A 19,556-nucleotide genomic window follows, 5' to 3' on the forward strand; every position below is an offset into this window, starting at 1 on the left:
GACCATCAGTTCACGGCCCGCTTCTTCAAACAGCCCACCTTCTGCAGCCACTGCACTGACTTCATCTGGTAACACACACACACCACACACACACACACGTAAACACACACGTAACTCCACACACACCACCCCAGCAGTTTGTAAGCCTCCTCCTCGGCCATCCCAGCTCTCCATCTGATTCTGACTTTCTCTGCACTTTTGTCTTTTCTCTTTCACTAATTCCAGCTGCCTTCTGGAAAAACAGCCTACACTCTGTAGCCACCACACTGACCTGATCTGATCACATAACCTCACCTCCACACTATAGCCCACATGATACAGGCGTTACTTAAGCAACTTCATGTGCTTACACACAGACATTAACACATACACTACACACTAATAAGCACACACAAAAACTTAAGACGCACTGTTCATGCTAGTAGGACAGATTAAAATAGCAGAAACTGATGCAGTGGAGTCTGGGATATCCTGACTTAAATCTGTAGTTCTAAGCTCCAAAGATGCTGGATCCTGCACTTCCCATAATGCAACTTGTATGACTTTTATCAGCCACCCTACCCCACTCCACACTTCTTAAATACCCACTTCTTCTTCCACAGCCATATACAGTTTATAATGCAGGCTCTCTCTCGGAGTGTCAAGCCTAAATCGAATGATGACATTTTCAGGGTTATTTTTTCAGTCTTTGGAAAGCTCTTTTAGAGCCAAAAAATACAGAACTCTTCACTACTAGGCTGAGTAGTACTCCTCCTAAGCTGAACATCATGTAAAATCGGTTTCCCTTTAAAGTACTGTAGCAATTTCACAACATAAAGAATACTTTAGATACATGAGATACTTTTTATACATTAGAAATATTAGAACGTCCTTCATTTCCGTTCAAGCTGAAAAATGAACTAAAAAGTAGAAATTATGGGGCTTAATCAGTTTTGCTTTGTTAAATATTTAATGTGCTAATATGTGAAGAGTATTTTATTTTCATAGGTGTTCCAGATGGTGCTAGATCCACATTAATTTATTATAAATGGTTAGTGTTTAAGCTTGTCGCTTACCGGTGAAAACCAAGAAATCTCCTAATTTGGTGATTTTAATTTTTTTGATAAAGGATGGATGGATTCTGAAGGATTTAAAATTGTCCTATTTCTGAGGAGTAACAAAGTAATTAAATACTTTGGATTTTTTGAAAAATTATTTGAAAAATGCATTGTCACAAAGCTGAAAACAGGGCTGCTTTTCTTAGTTTGTTATAAGTTGATATTTTGGAGATATGTGCCTTTCACAAGATGATGGGGTTTTTTGTACAAATATTAATCTGTATTTATGAGTGAAAATAGTGGAACAAACTGTAATATTTCCATCTGAGAGGTTGTTTAGAGACAGTGTCAACTTACAAAAAAATCAGAAATAGTTAAGTAAGTTACCAGTGTATCACAATTTCTCTGAAGTACAATACTTGAGTCAGTGTATTTTCTTACTGTGGACCTCTGACATGCAAGCACATAGACATTTATAAGAAAAATGAGTCTTCCATGTGAATGCAGAAAAGCATGAAGTGAGCTTGTTCTGTCCAATGAAACTATGGCAGCGTGTGGGTGCGTGTGCGCGTGCGTGCATGCGTGCGTTGGACATATGGTAGGGTGTATGTCGAATACAGGGCAGTGCGTGTGCCAGCAGCCTCTGGGTAGCTTTCAGGACATTTCTCCAACTGGCTGCTATCTTGGCCACAGTAGCAGCACTCAGTTCAGGGTGAAAACACTTTCCTTCACACAGGGTGTCAGAGCAGCGGCTCGCAACCTGGGTATTCAAGCCCCAAAGGGGGATTGTGAGATTAATTAAAGACTATGAAAAGATTATTCTAAAATGCTGATGTAAATATGTTCTTTGTTAATTCAGGCACTGAAAAGGAATGAGTGTTTGTATCTTGTTGGCCTTCAGCCTCCAATTATGAGGTAAAGTGATCTGATAAGGATAAAAACGTGACATTGCCTCATCACACAGTACCTAGTATAATCAATAAATAAGACCATAAAAACATAGCTGAGGACAGATCAAGCAGGTCTTTTTACAGCAAACGTTTTGACACTTTATAGTGGGAAACACAGCACAGGTGTTACTTAACACCATTAATGATGGCTCAGTAGTACATCTGTGCTTTTCCTGCTGTGACAAAAACAAATTTGAAAAAGGACTATTTCAACAATATTCAGTGTTTTTTATGAAGTTATTATTTAATTTGTTATTGATTATTTGTGAACTGTAATAAACACATCATCCAGAATGTTTTCAGGTGCTCTGGTTAGTTTGTCAAGGTTACTCTAATGATTTTTTATGGAAACTCTTTATTTTATTTAATGTATTAAATGTATTGCCAGATTTTCCAGTGCATCATTCAATTTAAAAATGCAGTTATACCTTACATTGAATTGCCTGTGATATCCAGTTGACTAGTTACGTTGCCGAGCTTTTCCAAATCCATACCTGGTTCTCTAATGCTCTCTGCTGGTCAAAAAATAGAATTGTCCTCATAATTTCAATGCTGCAGACAGACACTTCTGCTGAATGCTGATCAAGGATCAGATTACCCTCAGCAACCCCATCTTTAATTATTACTCAGCCAGGTGGTGAACTGATTGTAGATCAGTGATTATGGTCAGTTTCCTATGAACCCCCGGGCCTCTCAAGTATGATTGTGGAGGAGCTCTCTGTGGTGTCTTGTTCGACTCCTTTTCTAAAGCTCCTAATCAAAACTTGATTCACAGCAGGCAAGCTGCTGAGTGGACTCTTTAGTAAATCAATGGCTTTAATTATTCAATTAAAGCTCTGAGGAGACACTGGGAACTAGCCAACACCGCAGTTCTGGAAACAGGAGAATTGTATTTTTCCGTGTGTGTGTGTGTGTGTGTGTGTGTGTGTGTGTGTGTGTGTGTGTGTGTGTGTGTGTGTGTGTGACAATAACTGACAGTGCTCTTCTTGACCTGGTCAGCAGCAGGGCTTTAGGAAGAAAGACACCCAGACTTCACATATAACGACTTTTATTCATCACGTTCAAAGTTTCTAACAGCTAGTTGTGTTTGTGTTTGTTCTCAAAGACTTTTCTATCAACTTGTGCATGTGTGTCTGTTGGTCCTAATACAGCAGGGAATAATGCAAAAGTAGTATCTCTGTTTTGGCAATATTATCTATGTTCTTTTGGCTGAAAAACAGTCTCAGAGGCAGAAAATATTTCACCTGAAAGAAGAGTAGAGAAGATTGTTTTTGTGTCTTAATCTATGTGCCTTTCTTACTCAGGGGCATCGGCAAACAGGGATTCCAATGTCAGGGTAAAGATAAATCCAGTTTTCAGTGTTTAATCTTCTCAGATGGTTTTTGCAGTATGATCAATTGATTAATTTCTAAGGATATTTTTCTCTGTTCTCTTTAGTTTGCAGTTTTGTGGTCCACAAAAGATGTCACGAGTTTGTGACCTTCACCTGTCCCGGCTCTGTGGCAGCACCCAGACCAGATGTGAGCAGATCGCTTTCACTCTTACATTCCTCTTGCTTTTCATTTTTGTCAAGATTTATGCCGGCATCATCATATTTAGCTATCAGCGTGTTGCCAGTAACACGTGTGCATGACTCATCCATCAATCTTTACATCCTTCACGTTGCGCAGCCTTGTCCCATCTGTGACGTCTGCACTCATGTCATGTCATCCCACAAGACCTTGGAGATACAGTGAGTTGGAGATAGAGGGTGGGGGAGATACAGGTGGAGGGTGGGAGGGACTGATAAGAAGGTGAATTAGAGGGGGGAGGAAGCAACAGACTGCTTAGTCCTTCTCTCTGTGGCATTTTGAGGATTTCACGGAGATTTGTCTTGTTTTTTTTGTTTTTTGCCAGCCAAATAAACTGCATCAGAAATTAGGTCAAGGGGAACGTGTGTGTGTGTGTGTGTGTGTGTGTGTGTGTGCGTGCGTGCGTGCGTGCGTGCGTGCGTGCGTGCGTGCGTGCGTGCGTGCGTGCGTGCGTGCGTGTGTGTGTGTGTATTTGTGTGTGATTAACTGTTTTAGTGAAAACAGATGAGTGACTTAAAGGAAGACATACAGAGGGAAAGAGGAGAAACAGGGTGATGGTGTTTTTAAATACCGTCTCAGAGTGACGAGGGAGGGAAAACGGGGTCTGATGAGCTGAAGAGAGATAAAAATGATTCATCCTCTCTGTATGACACACACACACACACACACACACACACACACACACACACACACACACACACACACACACACACACACACACACACACACACACACACACACATGCACACACTCATACTTAACCTTGCCTAGATGCACTCTCATTTATGGGTCCTCTCCCCACTCAACATTTGTCCACTACTCATACCCTCTGTGTGTGTGTGTGTGTGTGTGTGTGTGTGTGTGTGTGTGTGTGTGTGTGTGTGTGTGTGTGTGTGTGTGTGTGTGTGTGTGTGTGTATCTCCCATTGTTATTATGCCTGTGTTCTCAGTGCAGATTGTTTCTGTTGTATTTCAGGACCTGAAGAGTCGACACACATTTAAGGTCCAAACATACTCCAGTCCCACCTTCTGCGACCACTGTGGCTCGCTGCTGTACGGCCTCATTCACCAGGGCATGAAATGTGTCTGTGAGTTCCCCTTCATATTTATGTATAAGATAATACAGGCATTATAGTGGCTCACCTCTCATCTGTAGAGAAGAAAATGGTCTCCACAAGGTTAAGCACCAAATGTATGGTTCACTTAATGGAGGTGGGGGGGGGGGTAGATTAAGGTTAGGGTCAGCGTTGAGTTCAGGCAAACAGTGCTTATTGCTAGGACACAGCTCCAGTGAGTTAATGTAAGACAGTTTACAGTAATGTCTTCAAAAGAGACAAAAACAACTGTAGATGAGTGCACAAGCAATGTTTCATTTATTTTGTCATTTGTGGATAATTGAGATTTTTAATAAAATCTTATATGATTGTTTATATATAAACATAAAAAAATAATCTTGGGAAAGATCTGGTAGATATTGTTATTGAAGAATTGTGGCTAGTATACAGGGGACCCACACATTCAGATAACTGTTGAGAAATTGTAATTGTAAGTCTATAAGAACCACCTTCTAAGTACTCTCCTGTGATGTGATACACTTCCTGTAGTCATCTTTTGTCACCGTATCAAGGACCTCCTACAAATCTTCTTCCACAGTGGCAAATCTTCTCCCTTTCAGTCCCAGTATGCTGCTACTTTGCAGGAAATCCGATAACTACACCCTACTTCCATGCTATTTATGTTTTTTTGGGGGGCTTTTGGGTCCTTCCTTGTTTGCACAGAGTGGGATATTTTCCAGCTGACAGAACACTTCAGTGCTCTCTGGTGGACAAACTATGTAATGGTGACACTGCTTCTGAATGACCTAAAACAAATGTGTGGCATCCTTGTACTGAAATTTAATGTTGCTGATTGGCCAACATATACGCTGAAGACAGTTGATCTCAGATAAGCTAATATCAGCTCATATATCAGCTTGGATGATTTATCAGTTTAGCTTTAGTGTTGATGTGTATACTGTATGTGTGTCTTTATTCTATGAGGTTGTGATATGAACGTGCATCGGCGGTGTGAAACCAGTGTTCCCAGCCTCTGTGGCCAAGACCATACAGAGAAGAGAGGCAGGATCCACCTGACCGTCAGAGGAGAGAAGGAGGACATCTTTGTCACAGGTGAGGGGCTGTAATGGATTACTGGAAGTTTGGTTTGAAACAAAAAACAGGATTGCACAGGTACGGAAGGATTTCTCTTTCTGCACTCTCTATTATTCTACTTTCTCTTCAGTGGGGGAGGCTCGTAACCTGATGCCCATGGATCCAAATGGCCTGTCAGACCCGTATGTTAAACTGAAATTGATTCCAGACCCAAAGAGCCACAGCAAACAGAAGACCAAGACCATCCGCTCAACGCTCAATCCCATCTGGAATGAGAGTTTCACCTTGTGAGTACATGTGAACTTGGAAAATTTAGAGGGGCCTATAGGTGTGATTAAATGTCCCTGAAATTTAGATTGCTAGGTCAAAAAGAGAAAGATGAAGAACAAAGGAGAGAATATATAAGTTAATGATCCCCGAATTGACATATCTTATTGTACATTAACAATGATAAAGTTTTCCTTTTACCAATCTTAATGATATTCAGTACAGTTAAGATATTAAGAAATGTCCTTAAAATCTGAAAAATGGCACAAAGATGAAAAAATACAGCAATAATTTTGTGTTTTTATTTTTGGCTGCACAGTATCTGTATTGTTTTGTTGCTTTCATACTGAACAAACTCTCCCCACTGATTTTGAGTTTCTGTGTTGGTCTCTCCAGCTCAGTGCGCGGTCATCAGTGGGACAGGCGTCTGTCTGTGGAGGTGTGGGACTGGGACCGTACATCCAGGAATGATTTCATGGGAGCGCTGTCATTCGGAGTGAGTGAGATCTTCAGGCGTCCCATCAGCGGCTGGTTCAAACTGTTGGCTCAAGATGAGGGAGAGTACTATAACATCCCTGTGCCAGATCCAGACCTGGAGGTATGAAGCAGCCTGCTCTTTCACAGACAATAAAGCCTTCAGTGCCCATCAGTACATCAATCATGGTGAACAAAAAGCAACAGTAGGGATATCTATACCTGTATTCACCAGAGAGTGGAGCAGTCCCTTATTTTTACTGTGCTAATGACCATTTATCCTCAGGTCGTGGCATAGCCTTTATCAGCTTTTAATTGCCTATATCTAATAAACAACAGCTGCCACCGTCACACTGGGTCAGGATCTTGAACTGTCCCTCTGATTACAATCTATGTGAGAAAAAAAATTCAGAAGATTTATGCCTGGTGTTGTAGCTGAATAATGAGATAATAAATTATACCAAGCCCCCTCCTGTCTCTATTACACTCTGTCTCCACCAGGGTGCAGGATTGTTCTGCCTGACTGTAATAAAAAAAAAAACTTGGGATACGAAGGGGTTCGGTTTGTCTGGTGTTTATGTTTTGTGTGTGTTTGTATGTGTGTGCTGGACTGCTAACAACCATTCATCTCTGGACCCTCCTGCTATGATTCTCTAGGAGCCTCAGCCAGAACCTACATCACCCACTCTGCCTCAGATGATGCCTCCTGCACAGCCGGAAACGTTCTCTGTGGCCTTGTCCCCAACCCCTGTGCCGCCCTGTCCGCCTGTCCACATTCCAGGGCCGAGCAAAGTTAAAGTGGGCATCCACGACTTCAACTTCCTCATGGTGTTGGGCAAAGGCAGCTTTGGCAAGGTAACCACACCAGCCACTGAGACGAAATGTCATCTTTTTTGAACACGATCAGCGCCTGTGATCCAACAGCTATAAATGATATCAAAGAGGCCATTCATGCTGAAAACAACAAAGATTATTCCTAGCTTTAAATCATTTCTTTTATCGATGGACTTGACCTTCAAGTGGCATTTCATCAGCTGAAGAAGCTCTTGGGCACAGCAAAGCAGAATTTCTTTGAAAAATTGCCACTCTTACTAACATGCTCATTGTTTCTCCTTCCACTGCCAAATGATTCATTTAACCCTTATCTACTTATGTGTTGTCAGCAGTCGTGAGCTCAGGCTGGCAGACTTCCTACATGCCACACAGGCAGGCAGTCCTTCTGGATGTGTTCATTTCAAGAGAGCCTCTGCTCTCCATTTTCTCTTTAATTCCCCAGTAGATGAGCCATAATGAAGAGAGTGAAGTTTTGAGTCCTTCTTCCTCCTCTGGAATCCCCCTGTGCTGTTTCATAACTGTCAGAGGAGAGTCTACAGAGGACAGGAGAAATAGACTCTACTTACGTAAGACAAGAGGGAAAAAAACGACCCAAGAAAGGAGAGATAGACCCCACGGCTGCTGAGTGAGGGAAAGTGAGAAAGAGGCAGACAGAGATAGAGAGAAAGAGAAAGGGATTACTGCGCTGCAGAAAGCAACAAAATGACCAAAAGGAAATTGGATAACAAGAGGGGAAGAGGGAGGGAGTACACGTGACCGCGTTGCTAAGTTTTGTAGTATTCTGGAGGGTGATGGGTCCCATTTGTGTCTGAGTTAGTTTCAGATTGTAGGGAAGAGCAAGAGACACGATCACAGAGGACTGCAGGATTTCTCTCAGTGACTGGCAGTTCATCAATAGCCCTGCACACACACACAAAGTACATGCACACACAGCCCTCTTCCCAAACACCTTTGTGTAGCCACATTGATTTCTGAAAAATGAAACTGTGTAATTTTCTGTGCTGTTCGCCACTATTTGAAAGTAAAATGAGATCCTTTATCCCCACCAGCCAGTCACCATTACAGCTCAGCTAGACAATTTTAAACAAGTGTGGTTGTCAGCACTTTCCTGTGCTGTTGACCATATAACGGGGGTCATGTGGCTCTCATTGTAGAAAATTATTGCATCATTAGCTTTCACGGCAACCTATTAGAAAACAATTTCAGTGGATGGAGAAAATAGCTTCTGAATGTCTTTTTTATGAGAGCAGCTTTGCTTTTTCACTTTTGACATTAACGTGTCTTGAAATCTTGTCCACAAAGCAGCTTTAATTAAGTGTTATATTCAGTAAAGGTACTGAACTTGCTCAGGCGTCTGTCCAAATAATGTGATTACATGCACGATATGCACGCTAACGTCCCGTAATTTAAATGTGCCTCAAAAGCACATCATTTTATTAAAACAGCAGAACTAGTTTCCTCCCAACTAGAGCACCCTGTCACTTATAACACAATGACCTAAAAACACTCTGCTGGCAGCATTACAGTACATGCATAATTCTATCTAGAGTAACAAATGAAGCTGTGGCGAGAGTTGCATTCAGGAGTTTTGAACACTGTTGACAAAAATACGTTTGTGTTAAAGCAATTAAAAAACAGCGGTTGTGTTAAAAAAAAAATTAACTTGGAATTTTAAAATGCTTTTTTTTCAACAAATGAACTTCTTTTCTTAATGCCAGACAGTCAGTGTAGTGCCTATAAATAAACGTTTTGTTTATTAGGGTTATACACGTTTTGTTTATTTATGGAGTTTAAAGACATATGGTCTATACTTGAAATTTCTTGTCTGTCTACTTGTTGTTACTTTAACTGTATCTCCTCCTCCACCTGTCTTCTTCTCTGTCACAGGTGCTGCTGGCGGAGGAGCGAGGCAGTGAGCGCCTGTTTGCTGTGAAGGTGTTGAAGAAGGATGTTCTCTTCCAGGACGAGGACACGGAGAGCGCCCTGGTGGAGAGGAGGGTCCTGGCGCTCTCCTCTCGCCCTCACTTCCTCACATCGCTCTACTGCGCCTTCCAGACTGAGGTGTGTGTACTGTACATCTATGTGTGTGTGTGCAGAAGATATACAATGTCCCAAATGAACCACATACCTTTCATTAAATTGTCCATAAACCTGCCTGACATTTTGGCTGCCTCCCAGGAGTTATTTCAGTCCAGGTTGGCTGAGGATTTCGATTAATAAATGAAATAATTAGCTTGCTTTCTTTAACAAGGTCCTTGGTCCTGGAGGAGGCGTTTTGACAGATTGCTTTTTAATTTGGACAAGAGGTGATAATGTACGATCAGCGTGTGTGTCCATGTGTTTCTGTTTTGTTACCGTAGGATCGTCTGTATTATGTGATGGAATATGTCAACGGGGGAGACCTGATGTTTCACATTCAGATAGTCGGCAAGTTCAAAGAGGCTCATGCAGCGTACGTAGTCAGAAAGTTCCTTTTACCTTCAATCACATCCATACAGTGTCTCATCTCCTGCCTGCTTTTATTCTCTGTGCCTGTACATATACACTCATCTCTTCACTTTGTTCATTATACCTGGTGACTCATAAAAAGTCATCAACTCAAGCACCAGCCCTCTTCTCCCCCCCCCCCCCCCCCCCCCCCCCCCCATTAATCTCATCTTTTCATCTACATTTTCCCTCCCCCTGGCTGTTCATCTAATCAATAATCTTTGATCAATCATCTAAAACTAATTCATACCCTGTTGCTCATTTCCAGCTTTCTTTCTTCAGCATCCTGCCTTTCATCTATTTTGTTACTCTCCCTTTCATCATCCTCTTGAGCTCCATTCCCTCTTTCCTTTCTTCTTGTCATCATCCTCTTTTGAATAAGCTGAAAACCTTGGACCATTTTCTGAAAGATAAAATGACCCCCTCCAACCCCAACCCCTCTCTTTCCTCCAGGTTTTATGCAGCGGAGATAGCAGTCGGCCTCTTCTTCCTCCACAGCAAAGGCATCATCTACAGGTAAGTGGGCTGCTCATCTAACATGGCCTGGTTTGGCACTGTCATTGCTCCGCAGTGCAGCACACAGACATGGCACAGATTTATCATGTCTTTTGTAGCTAATGACTGTTACAAAGATGTTATCTATCAAAATGATTCATACCTGTGTGATCTATCTCCTCCTTTCTCAGGGATCTAAAGCTGGATAATGTGCTGCTTGACAGCCAGGGCCACATAAAGATAGCAGACTTCGGGATGTGCAGGGAGGGCATGTTTGAGGACGACACCGCACGCACCTTCTGTGGCACCCCTGACTACATCGCCCCTGAGGTAAACTGGTACCTGCCCTCTCTCCACTGTCCACACTATCTCCTGAACTTCCCTCATTTGTTCCTTAGATACATTTCCCCTCATTTCACCTCTGTCTTTGCCTCCTCGTTTCTGCTTGACCTGTTTTGCAGCGCTGTGAGACAGTGAGCTGCTGTGCTGCAGCTCCTCTCATCTCCTCCGTCCTCTGTGACCTTGTCAGCATTTTTGAATAATTAACTTCACATGATTCAATTAGCAGTGGTGTGTGCCTGCGCTACGAGAACATTGCACAGAAATCACAATTGTCCTTCAGAGACCTTGTATCACACATTTTGCCTTTCTCTTACTGTAATTGTCAAGTATACATTGGTTGAAGAAGTTCTTAGATCCTTTACTTTAGTAAAAGTAGCAACAGCACAGTGTAAAAATACTCATGTATAAACAAAAGCTCTTAATTTACTAAAGAAAAATACAGATACATTTACTTTAAGTATTAAAACTACAATTACTAATTCCACTGCAGTGACTGATTAAATATGTTTAATTAAAGTACATTATTAGTACTGATCAATCAATGTGTAAGCTGCAGTTTACTGTTGTAGCTGCTTGATCTGCCCTCTAAAGGGTCCAAAGTCATGAATGGTGGAAAAAGAAAAAACAAAGTTCTGCTAATTTGGGTTCATTTTTCAGACTTTTTGCTAATCTTTGCTTTTTTGAGAAAATTTGAGAGTTCAACTCTTTCGGCCTCAAACAATGAATTAAATGAAACCATGTGAGACTTTTAGAGGAGAAATTTCTCTTTAGTAGGGACTGCTGACAATTCAAACATCTGAAACATGAGCTGCTGTACTACTGCACACTGAGGAGCTCACAAGACAAGAAGGTGGGGAATACTGGTTTAATCTTTGACAATGCATAATGATTTATGAGCTTTATGTAAAATCTTAAAATCAACTAGTAACTAAAGCTGTCACAAGCTGTACTTTCCTACATTCCCCTGTGAATAATTTCCACGAGCCAAGAGCGAGACACACCACTGAAGACTAACTAGAAGGGATGTCATCGATGTCGATGCAAATATTAACTGTTCTGAAATCCTGCAAACGGCAGAGGTGGTTTTACACACCCCTTTGATGTGCAAAATATCACTACTGTATGATGTATAGTATTTACAGTACAAAGTTTGTGTGTGCACGTGTGTCTGTTTGTGTTAAGTGATCATGAGTTAATCTAAGGAGTGTGTGAAGACGATATCCAGCGTGTGTAGTGTGTGGACTTGTTGCAGACAGATAGTGTAGAGAGAGAGAGAGAGAGAGAGAGAGAGAGAGAGAGAGAGAGAGAGAGAGAGGATGTGACTGTAGTGCACGTCTTTGATATTGTAGACCTTTCTATGGAACCCCTGGGTATTGACTCTCTTATGTAAACACCCATTGATTCTCCTGCATCTGCCATTTTGGAAGAGATACAATATATTTCCCCAGGGGCTGGGAATTGTTCCCTTGTGCTTCGCCCCCTCGTGCACGCACACACACGTACACACGTACACACACGTACACACACACACACGGGGAAACAAACACAAGCTGACAAACACACAAATCCAAAGTCATGTGTTGATTATTTCTAAGCTCGCTCATACATTCCCACTCCCCACTAATGCCATACATTTCTTCTACTCTCTCTCTCTCTCCGGCTGTCTGTGATAGCTGAATATCATCCAAGCTGCTATGACTGTAGTTTCTCCTTTTTTTCCACTTCCTTATCTCTGCACTGTCATTCTTCCTCTTTATCACCTCTCCTTTTCTCTCCATTCTTTTCAGATTGTGGCATATCAGCCCTATAATAAAGCAGTAGACTGGTGGTCTTATGGAGTACTGATGTATGAAATGCTGGCAGGACAGGTAACATCAGCTTAATCCTAACAATAGACCCGTGTGCACAGACTCTTAAGCCTCCAGTATTTGTCCTTTGTAATCACATCAAAACAGTTGAAAATAACTTTAATGTCAGTGTATTTGCTTTCAATTAGTCCACAAGTCGTCACGGTTACTCTCTTTTCTTAACTGTACTGCCTCTCTCTCTGCCTCACTCTTCCAGCCACCATTTGATGGTATTGATGAGGAGGAGCTGTTTCAGTCAATCATGGAGCAGTGCGTCTCATACCCAAAAAGTCTGTCTCGTGAAGCTGTCGCTATCTGCAAGGGAGTAAGTATTCATTGTCTTCTTACTCATGCATAATCAAGATGCTGTATGTACATATGTAAATCATTAAAATTAAATGAAATTACATTGAATGACATTTAAAGGATACATATTTAAAGATCTCCTCCAGTCATGTTTTAAGACATATTAAAATCATCTGCTTAACAAAATAGTGTCCGAATAGGTTTTTCAGCAAAAATGTTCAATTACCTTGGTAGAAATCTTTAAAATGACATCTCCTGCTTCTCTCTCACTGAAAAAAATCCATAATCTAGGAATATACAAATATTATTAATTTAAAAAGTTGAACTACTGGACACAAGACGTCTCCTGCTTCACTGAAAAGTCAATTATAAGTGTTTGTGCACTAGAGGCTTCAAATTTCGATTAACACACATAACTTGTATACTGAACTATGGTTGGCTCCAAACAAGGTGTGATGTCACAAATCATGCTCACAGGTACATCCGTTAAACTCAGATTTTTTGTGAGCTCAGAGAAACTTTCAGCAGATGAGTGAAAACAGCCTTCAAGTGTCAAACCCTGCACATACATCATTCTGCACAGTGATGCTTCAGCACTGAGTGAAGGAACAAGAAGGAAAACTATTTTTGACTGGAGGGCGAAGACATCTTAGTTTTACCATGCATATTTTGAATACTCAAAGACATAGTTTAACATTTTGGGGAATGTGATTATTCGCTGTCTTGTTGAGAGTTAGACGAGAAGATTGACACCAGTCTTAAGTGGTATCAACGTTCTCATCAAACTCTCAGTAAGAAAGTGAATAGTATTTCCCAAAATGTCATCTGTTCCTTTAAACACAGTCAAGTTTAATGCATATGTAAATCAGACATATAAAATCAATTTACATGGTTTTAAGCATGCACATTTTTTTTAAACAAAAAAAACAGTAACAATAACACATTAACACAAGTCCAACACTTGTTTCCTAAGATCACAGGAATGTTTTTCTCTTCTTTTCCCCTCCTTTTCTTTCCTCTTACCCAAGCTCCTGACAAAGCACCCGGCCAAGCGTCTGGGTGGAGGAGAGGAAGCAGAAAGAGAGATCAGGGAGCATCCATTCTTCCGCTGGATTGACTGGGACCGTCTGGAGAGACTGGAGATCCAGCCACCCTTCATACCCAGAACTGTCAGTTGAACATATGGATTACAGATTCTCCCTGTCTTTCTTTCTCTCTTGTCATTCTCTTCTCTTTTCCCCCCTCTCTTTCTTTCTCTGTCTCTGTTTCTCCGAGGACACTTTTAGGGAATTGGAGTTGTCACTTTCTTCCATCTGTCTCCTCTCTCTCAGACTCCCACGCTTTTCCTCATTTCCCAGCATGCTTGCTCTCTCTCTTTCTCTCTCTTTAACAGCATTGTGTTGGCCATTTTGGCACTTCATCCCTTCCTCTCTTCTCTTCTTCTATTCAACCCAGCGCCTCCCTCCCTCTCTCCCATTCCCCTTTCTTCTCTCTTTTTCATCACCTCTGCTGGCTCGTAGAGATCGGCTTTGATTGCCATGGAACAGACAGTCCAGTCATAACAGAAAAGACCCTCTGACCTTGAGGTCCTGCCTACTCCACCCATATGCAAATGTGTGTCATCATTAGCCTGCCACGCACCAGTTTGTGGGCCCACTGGCCAATGGTGAGGTGTTCCTTGAGTATGCTGAGTATGCTCAAGGGTTAGAGGCCAGGCCCATTAGCCAAATGAGATTCATATCATCCAGCAGAAAGGCTGTCAAAGTTGTTAAGAAGCTGGAGAAGAGACACGAGCCAGTTACTTTCTAGGTGTGGTAAAGAGCTCCTTGGAGAGAGGAGGAAGGTGTGGGTGAGAAAGAGTTATGGAGAGAGATTAATTTCGTAATTCATCTTTTTTTTTTTTTTTTTTGGACAAATGTTGTGTAAACAATCAGTATTAACCACAGGTCTGAATATGCATGCTAATCTTCTCTTCATCTTCATCAGGGTGGGAAAAAAGGAGAAAACTTCGACAAGTTCTTCACAGCGGCTCCATCAGCGCTCACTCCTTCTGACCCAGAAATACTAGAAGCCATGAACCAGGAGGACTTCGAAGGCTTCTCCTTCCTCAACCCAGACTTTGCTCCCTCACCTCTCACAGCCGTTTGAAAATGGCTCCAAAACCTCATCGCTCCACCCCTCAAATTGTATCCAAACCTCCCTGTTTATCCCCCTAATAGAAGTTTTATACTGTAAGAGAGTATTGAGTAATGAGTATTAAAGAAACCTCTCATAACCAAATTCTGACGTTTACATGAAAATGCCAAGACACATTTATATTCATGCATTTTCTTTGATGTATGTACTTTAACCTGCCAATCCCAGATTCAAATATGTTGCAGCAATGTAAACAGCATCGATATAGATCACCATGTTAGAGTGTTTTTGTAAGACATGCCTTTACTTGATATAAGAGTACATTAGTTTGACTCTGATAAATGAATACATACTTCATCTCTATGCATGCCTTGTTTTTAGAATCAGTTTCTTTGACATACTAGTTTTCTATAGTTCTAGATTACCCAAAAATATATACCTGTTTAGCTTTACAATAGAAATGTCTCCATGTTTTACTTTTGTTGGAATCATCTTGTGTGAAAAGCCACATTATGCCAAACAACTACATTTTCCTAGTCCGGTTTTTTCTCATACAGCTGTGGTTTACGGACCACATAGTAGGCAAAACATAATTTTTAAATAATTTTACTAAAAATATTTAAAAAGAAAAGAGGTTTCTTAGCAGGTGTATTCCAATTGAATCTTGTGTTAATAGCCAATACAGTAATTCAGCATCAGAAGCACAGTAATGTGTCTTCAAGATATCTATCTCTCTCTTTCTGTGTGTGAATGTGTTGGTTGTTCTTGCCGAATGACACTTTGAAAAGCAGACAGTGTCTTTTTTTTTTTTTTTTTTAAATTAGACAGTCATCCCGTGGAAGCACTCAGTCAGGTTCCTCTGGCCTAGCTCAACCTCTCAGTTTAACGTGACGTGGTGTGACACCAGTGACCTCAGCTGACCGACTGAGACGCTGAAACAACAGCAGGCACGATGTGACAGTTAATGTAGTCCTGCCCCCTGCCCAGTCCCACTCTGCCTGACTCCATTATCACTGGGAGGTCCTGACTTCAATGCCACACTTTAAGCTGCATCATTTCTATTTCACACATTTACGATTCTTCAGCAAGTTGTGGTAATAGCCAAATCCATAATGCAATTTGCAGTAATTGCACACCTTAAAGACATTATACAACCACATTAAAATATTCTCTTGCAATCTCAGAAGATATTCCTCTTGAGAATGTTTTCTCCAGCTGAAAAAGAGGCTCGTTAGCTCACACAGGTACAGGCACTTTATTATTTTTGTGCTACGTATTATCAAGCTTTTTGCTGTGTAATGACATCCTCACTGCATTGATTAGTTGTAATTAAAAGTGAGGCTCAGTGGGACTGTTCAATACATGGAAAAAATAACAGCGGCACTGTCATTAAACACTATCTGAGCAGGGCAGGTGGCTGCAAACATACAGTTTAATAATGCAGTCCCAGTACTCTTATCTCATAAACCAGCTGGTCATTTCATGCAGAAATATGTTTGATTTCCCTCGAAGCATCATTATGTTGTTTTCTTCTTCTTCTTGTGTGAATGCAGATGTGTATGCCCGTTTAACTGTGGTCAACTGTGAGAAGTCAGAGGGGTGGCTCAGTTTGTGTTGAGGTCAAATGTCACAACACACAATAAATCAATACAATAGATAATATGATCAATAATAGATAATACAATAGATAATTTATGCATTTATGTTTCTGTTAGTTGAGTTATCTTTTGTTTTTATGTGCTGGAAAAAAAGACAATCGAAATAAACTTACTGAATAAAACAACAGTGAAGTGTTTGATTCTGTGTGAAGCTGCTGAGAAACAAACAAAGTCAAACACCCTCTCATTTTGTCTGCTCCACACGCCTCTCTGTCACGCTCACTCCCTTTCCCTCACTTTCACGCATAATCACAAAAGTGCAATCTCAAGCATGTGCACACACACACACACACACACACACACACGCACATGCACACATACACACAGAGATGCTGACCCTTCTATTTACTGTGGTACTGTTGTTGTCGAACCAGCAAAACCACCTCTCAGGCATCTCACTTTCACTCCCTCCTCCTCCTCCTCCTCCTCCTCCTCCTCCTCCTCCTCCTCCTCCTCCTCCTCCTCCTCCTCCTCCTCCTCCTCCACTGAAGCAGCCTCACACTCTCTCCTCACCCCACCCTGCCCCTCCAGCATCATGATGGGACTAATATCCCCTTAGAGATCTGAGTTATAACAAGTTGACCTTCACGTTAAAATCTCATCAACTTCCCATCTCTCTCCCTACCTCCCTCCTCTTACTCACTCTCTTCCTCTCTATCTACCCTCCATCTCTCTTCTTCTGCTGTTTGTCTCGTCTGTCAGCGCTGCACTGTAAAACAATGCTTTACTGCATTGTTTTACATCAATCTCTATAAATCATAATGTCAAATGTTATTGTTGTTGCTATTATCTTGAAATACCCCCCACCGTTGTCCGTAAATACGAGTATCTTCTCTTCTCTTGTCTTGTTCGGGCCTTTGCATCAACATTATGATCTGTTTTATATGTTCTGTACCTCTAGTGTTCAGGCAGTGAAGTGTCGGGTACGTGTGGTGGATGTTATTTTGCTTGTATTGCAATTTTAGAAATTTTGACTGGTGTACATGTGTTTCTCATTCAATGTGTGTACATTGCATCCTAGTTTTGATGTTCTCTGCTATGCTATAAATCAGAACTTATTATCAGGATGTGTGACTTTTATGTTTAATTGAGTAATATTAATTCTATTAATGCCCAAATCAACTTTTTTAAAGTGGCAGATAAGGGTGTTTTTTTCTGATATATGCATTCAACCTAACATAGTGAGTAGTATCAAATTGACAGTATCTGCCTCTGTGTAACCGAACCTCCGTCTCTCCCAGTCCATCACTCACTGTCACTATGACACAAATATCATCGCTCTTCCTCACTGCTTTCTCTTCTTCCTCTATCTCCCTCTCATTCTCAACCCCTCCTCTCTCCTCTCTCCTCTCTCTCTCTCTCTCTTCTCTCTCTCTCTCTTCCTCTCTCTCTCTCTCTCTCTCTCTCTCTCTCTCTCTCTCTCTCTCTCTCTCTCTCTCTCTCTCTCTCTCGCTCATGCCCTCAGGTCAGAGTGTGCTGTAGACTATTGATATCGTTACTAAAAATATAGGATCCCTCCACCAGTCGTCTAAAAATAGACCAAGGGACATGGACCACAGGAGACAAAGAGGAGGGGGCAAGAGGAAGAGGAGGAGAAGGATGGCAAGAGAAAGAAAGAAATGAAGAGAGGGAGAGAGAGAAAGGTTAACAGCTGTCCAGAACTATATTGTACTATAGGGACAGTTTGTACAGAGTAAATATTTGTTAACTCCTCCCCTCCTCTCTTTCTCTCTGTCTTTCTCTCTCTCTTTCTCACGAATTCAAATCTTATCTAGTTGGCATGATCATAATTAAGTACATTATAAGTATGATGATTAAAAATGTGAGATAAAATCCAAATATATACGATAAAACATGAACTATACAATTACTGCACAAAAACAAAGGTCAAAGGATAAGAAAAGGATATAAAATGAGATATAGTAGTTTGACCATCCTCTCTCTTTAACACACACACACTCTCTCTCTCTCTCTCTCTCTCTCTCTCTCTCTGTGTGTGTGTGTGTCTCTCTCTCTCCTTTCTCTCTCCCTCTCTCCAACACTTCTCCCTCCTGCTCCTATGTCTCTTTTGTAGCCAAAGTAGCTTGCTGAACCGATCCACCGCAGTGCCTGGGACAGATTGAGTGGAAGAGGAGAGTGAGGGATTTACAGAATGGGTAAGGGGGCTTAAGGGAACACACAGAGAAGAGAGAGAGAGAGGGTGAGAGAGATAAAGAGAGAGGGAGAGGGAGGAAGACCAAAATCCACCAAGCCTCCCTGGTGTGAGGTTTCTTCTGCTACTGACGTGTGCGCACGACTGTCGTGGCAGGGTGAGTATTTTATTCCCTTTAAATAACTACAGTTGTGCTTTTAAGGCAGTAACTGCGATGATGGCGCCTTTTCAACCTGACTTATAGTCATTTCAGATGTATATGTATGATGACAGCATTCATAGCCTCATGTCGTGTTAGCGTAAAGGAAAACGCTCATCTTCATCTCAGAGCGCGCAATAAAACCACAGTTACTTGAATGCCAAGTCGTTAGGCAGCTCTGAATTTCTTTTTACTCCATTTCATCCGATTTTCTGTCTGAGGTTCGCTCACATGTTCTCCTGGTCTGTGTTTATCATCTCCAAACTCCGCGTGTGAGTGTGTGTGACAGCAGAGGGTTTTTTTCTAAACAATCCTATGCGCACATCCCTGCCTCATTCAGCCTTCTACCAGCATACAGATTCCGCCTCGCAAACAGTTACTTTACAGGAAATACTGTGCAAAAATGTCTAACTAGTGTCCACTTGACTCGGGGAAAATGGTGCGAGTTTTATAGGAGTGGGCTGCGCAGCAGAAATGCTTTGAGATATCATAAGCAAACCCACCCATTGAGTCACGATATCTTCGTTTAGTCGTTATGAAGTCATTTATTTTCTACTGAGTGATTTCATCGTCCTCTCGGGCTGCATTTGCGATGCTGAACAGTCCAAGGTTGGTTAGTTTGGCACAGGTGTAGGCGCATTTCCCGTCGTGC

At 41.5% G+C, this 19,556-nt stretch overlaps 2 protein-coding genes across 2 annotated transcripts in view; both read left to right on the top strand.

Moving 5' to 3' along the window:
* Positions 1–14,907, top strand: part of prkcg (protein kinase C, gamma) — a 16,299-nt gene extending 1,392 nt beyond the window's left edge. The window contains exons 2-17 of the mRNA XM_062422129.1: positions 1–68; positions 3,292–3,323; positions 3,425–3,507; positions 4,534–4,645; positions 5,597–5,725; positions 5,838–5,994; positions 6,371–6,572; positions 7,106–7,303; positions 9,170–9,343; positions 9,643–9,734; positions 10,223–10,285; positions 10,456–10,594; positions 12,394–12,474; positions 12,671–12,778; positions 13,788–13,928; positions 14,746–14,907. The exon at positions 1–68 is cut by the window's left edge and continues 179 nt beyond it. Of these exons, the coding sequence (XP_062278113.1) occupies positions 1–68; positions 3,292–3,323; positions 3,425–3,507; positions 4,534–4,645; positions 5,597–5,725; positions 5,838–5,994; positions 6,371–6,572; positions 7,106–7,303; positions 9,170–9,343; positions 9,643–9,734; positions 10,223–10,285; positions 10,456–10,594; positions 12,394–12,474; positions 12,671–12,778; positions 13,788–13,928; positions 14,746–14,907 (1,941 nt within the window). The remainder of the gene's footprint in view (positions 69–3,291; positions 3,324–3,424; positions 3,508–4,533; positions 4,646–5,596; positions 5,726–5,837; positions 5,995–6,370; positions 6,573–7,105; positions 7,304–9,169; positions 9,344–9,642; positions 9,735–10,222; positions 10,286–10,455; positions 10,595–12,393; positions 12,475–12,670; positions 12,779–13,787; positions 13,929–14,745) is intronic.
* foxj2 (forkhead box J2) overlaps positions 1–19,556 on the top strand; it is a 321,604-nt gene that overhangs the window by 186,634 nt on the left and 115,414 nt on the right. The gene's annotated exons all lie outside the window — the stretch shown is intronic.

Source organism: Scomber scombrus, chromosome 7 (genome assembly GCF_963691925.1).
Source record: "Scomber scombrus chromosome 7, fScoSco1.1, whole genome shotgun sequence".
Lineage (NCBI taxonomy): Eukaryota > Metazoa > Chordata > Actinopteri > Scombriformes > Scombridae > Scomber > Scomber scombrus.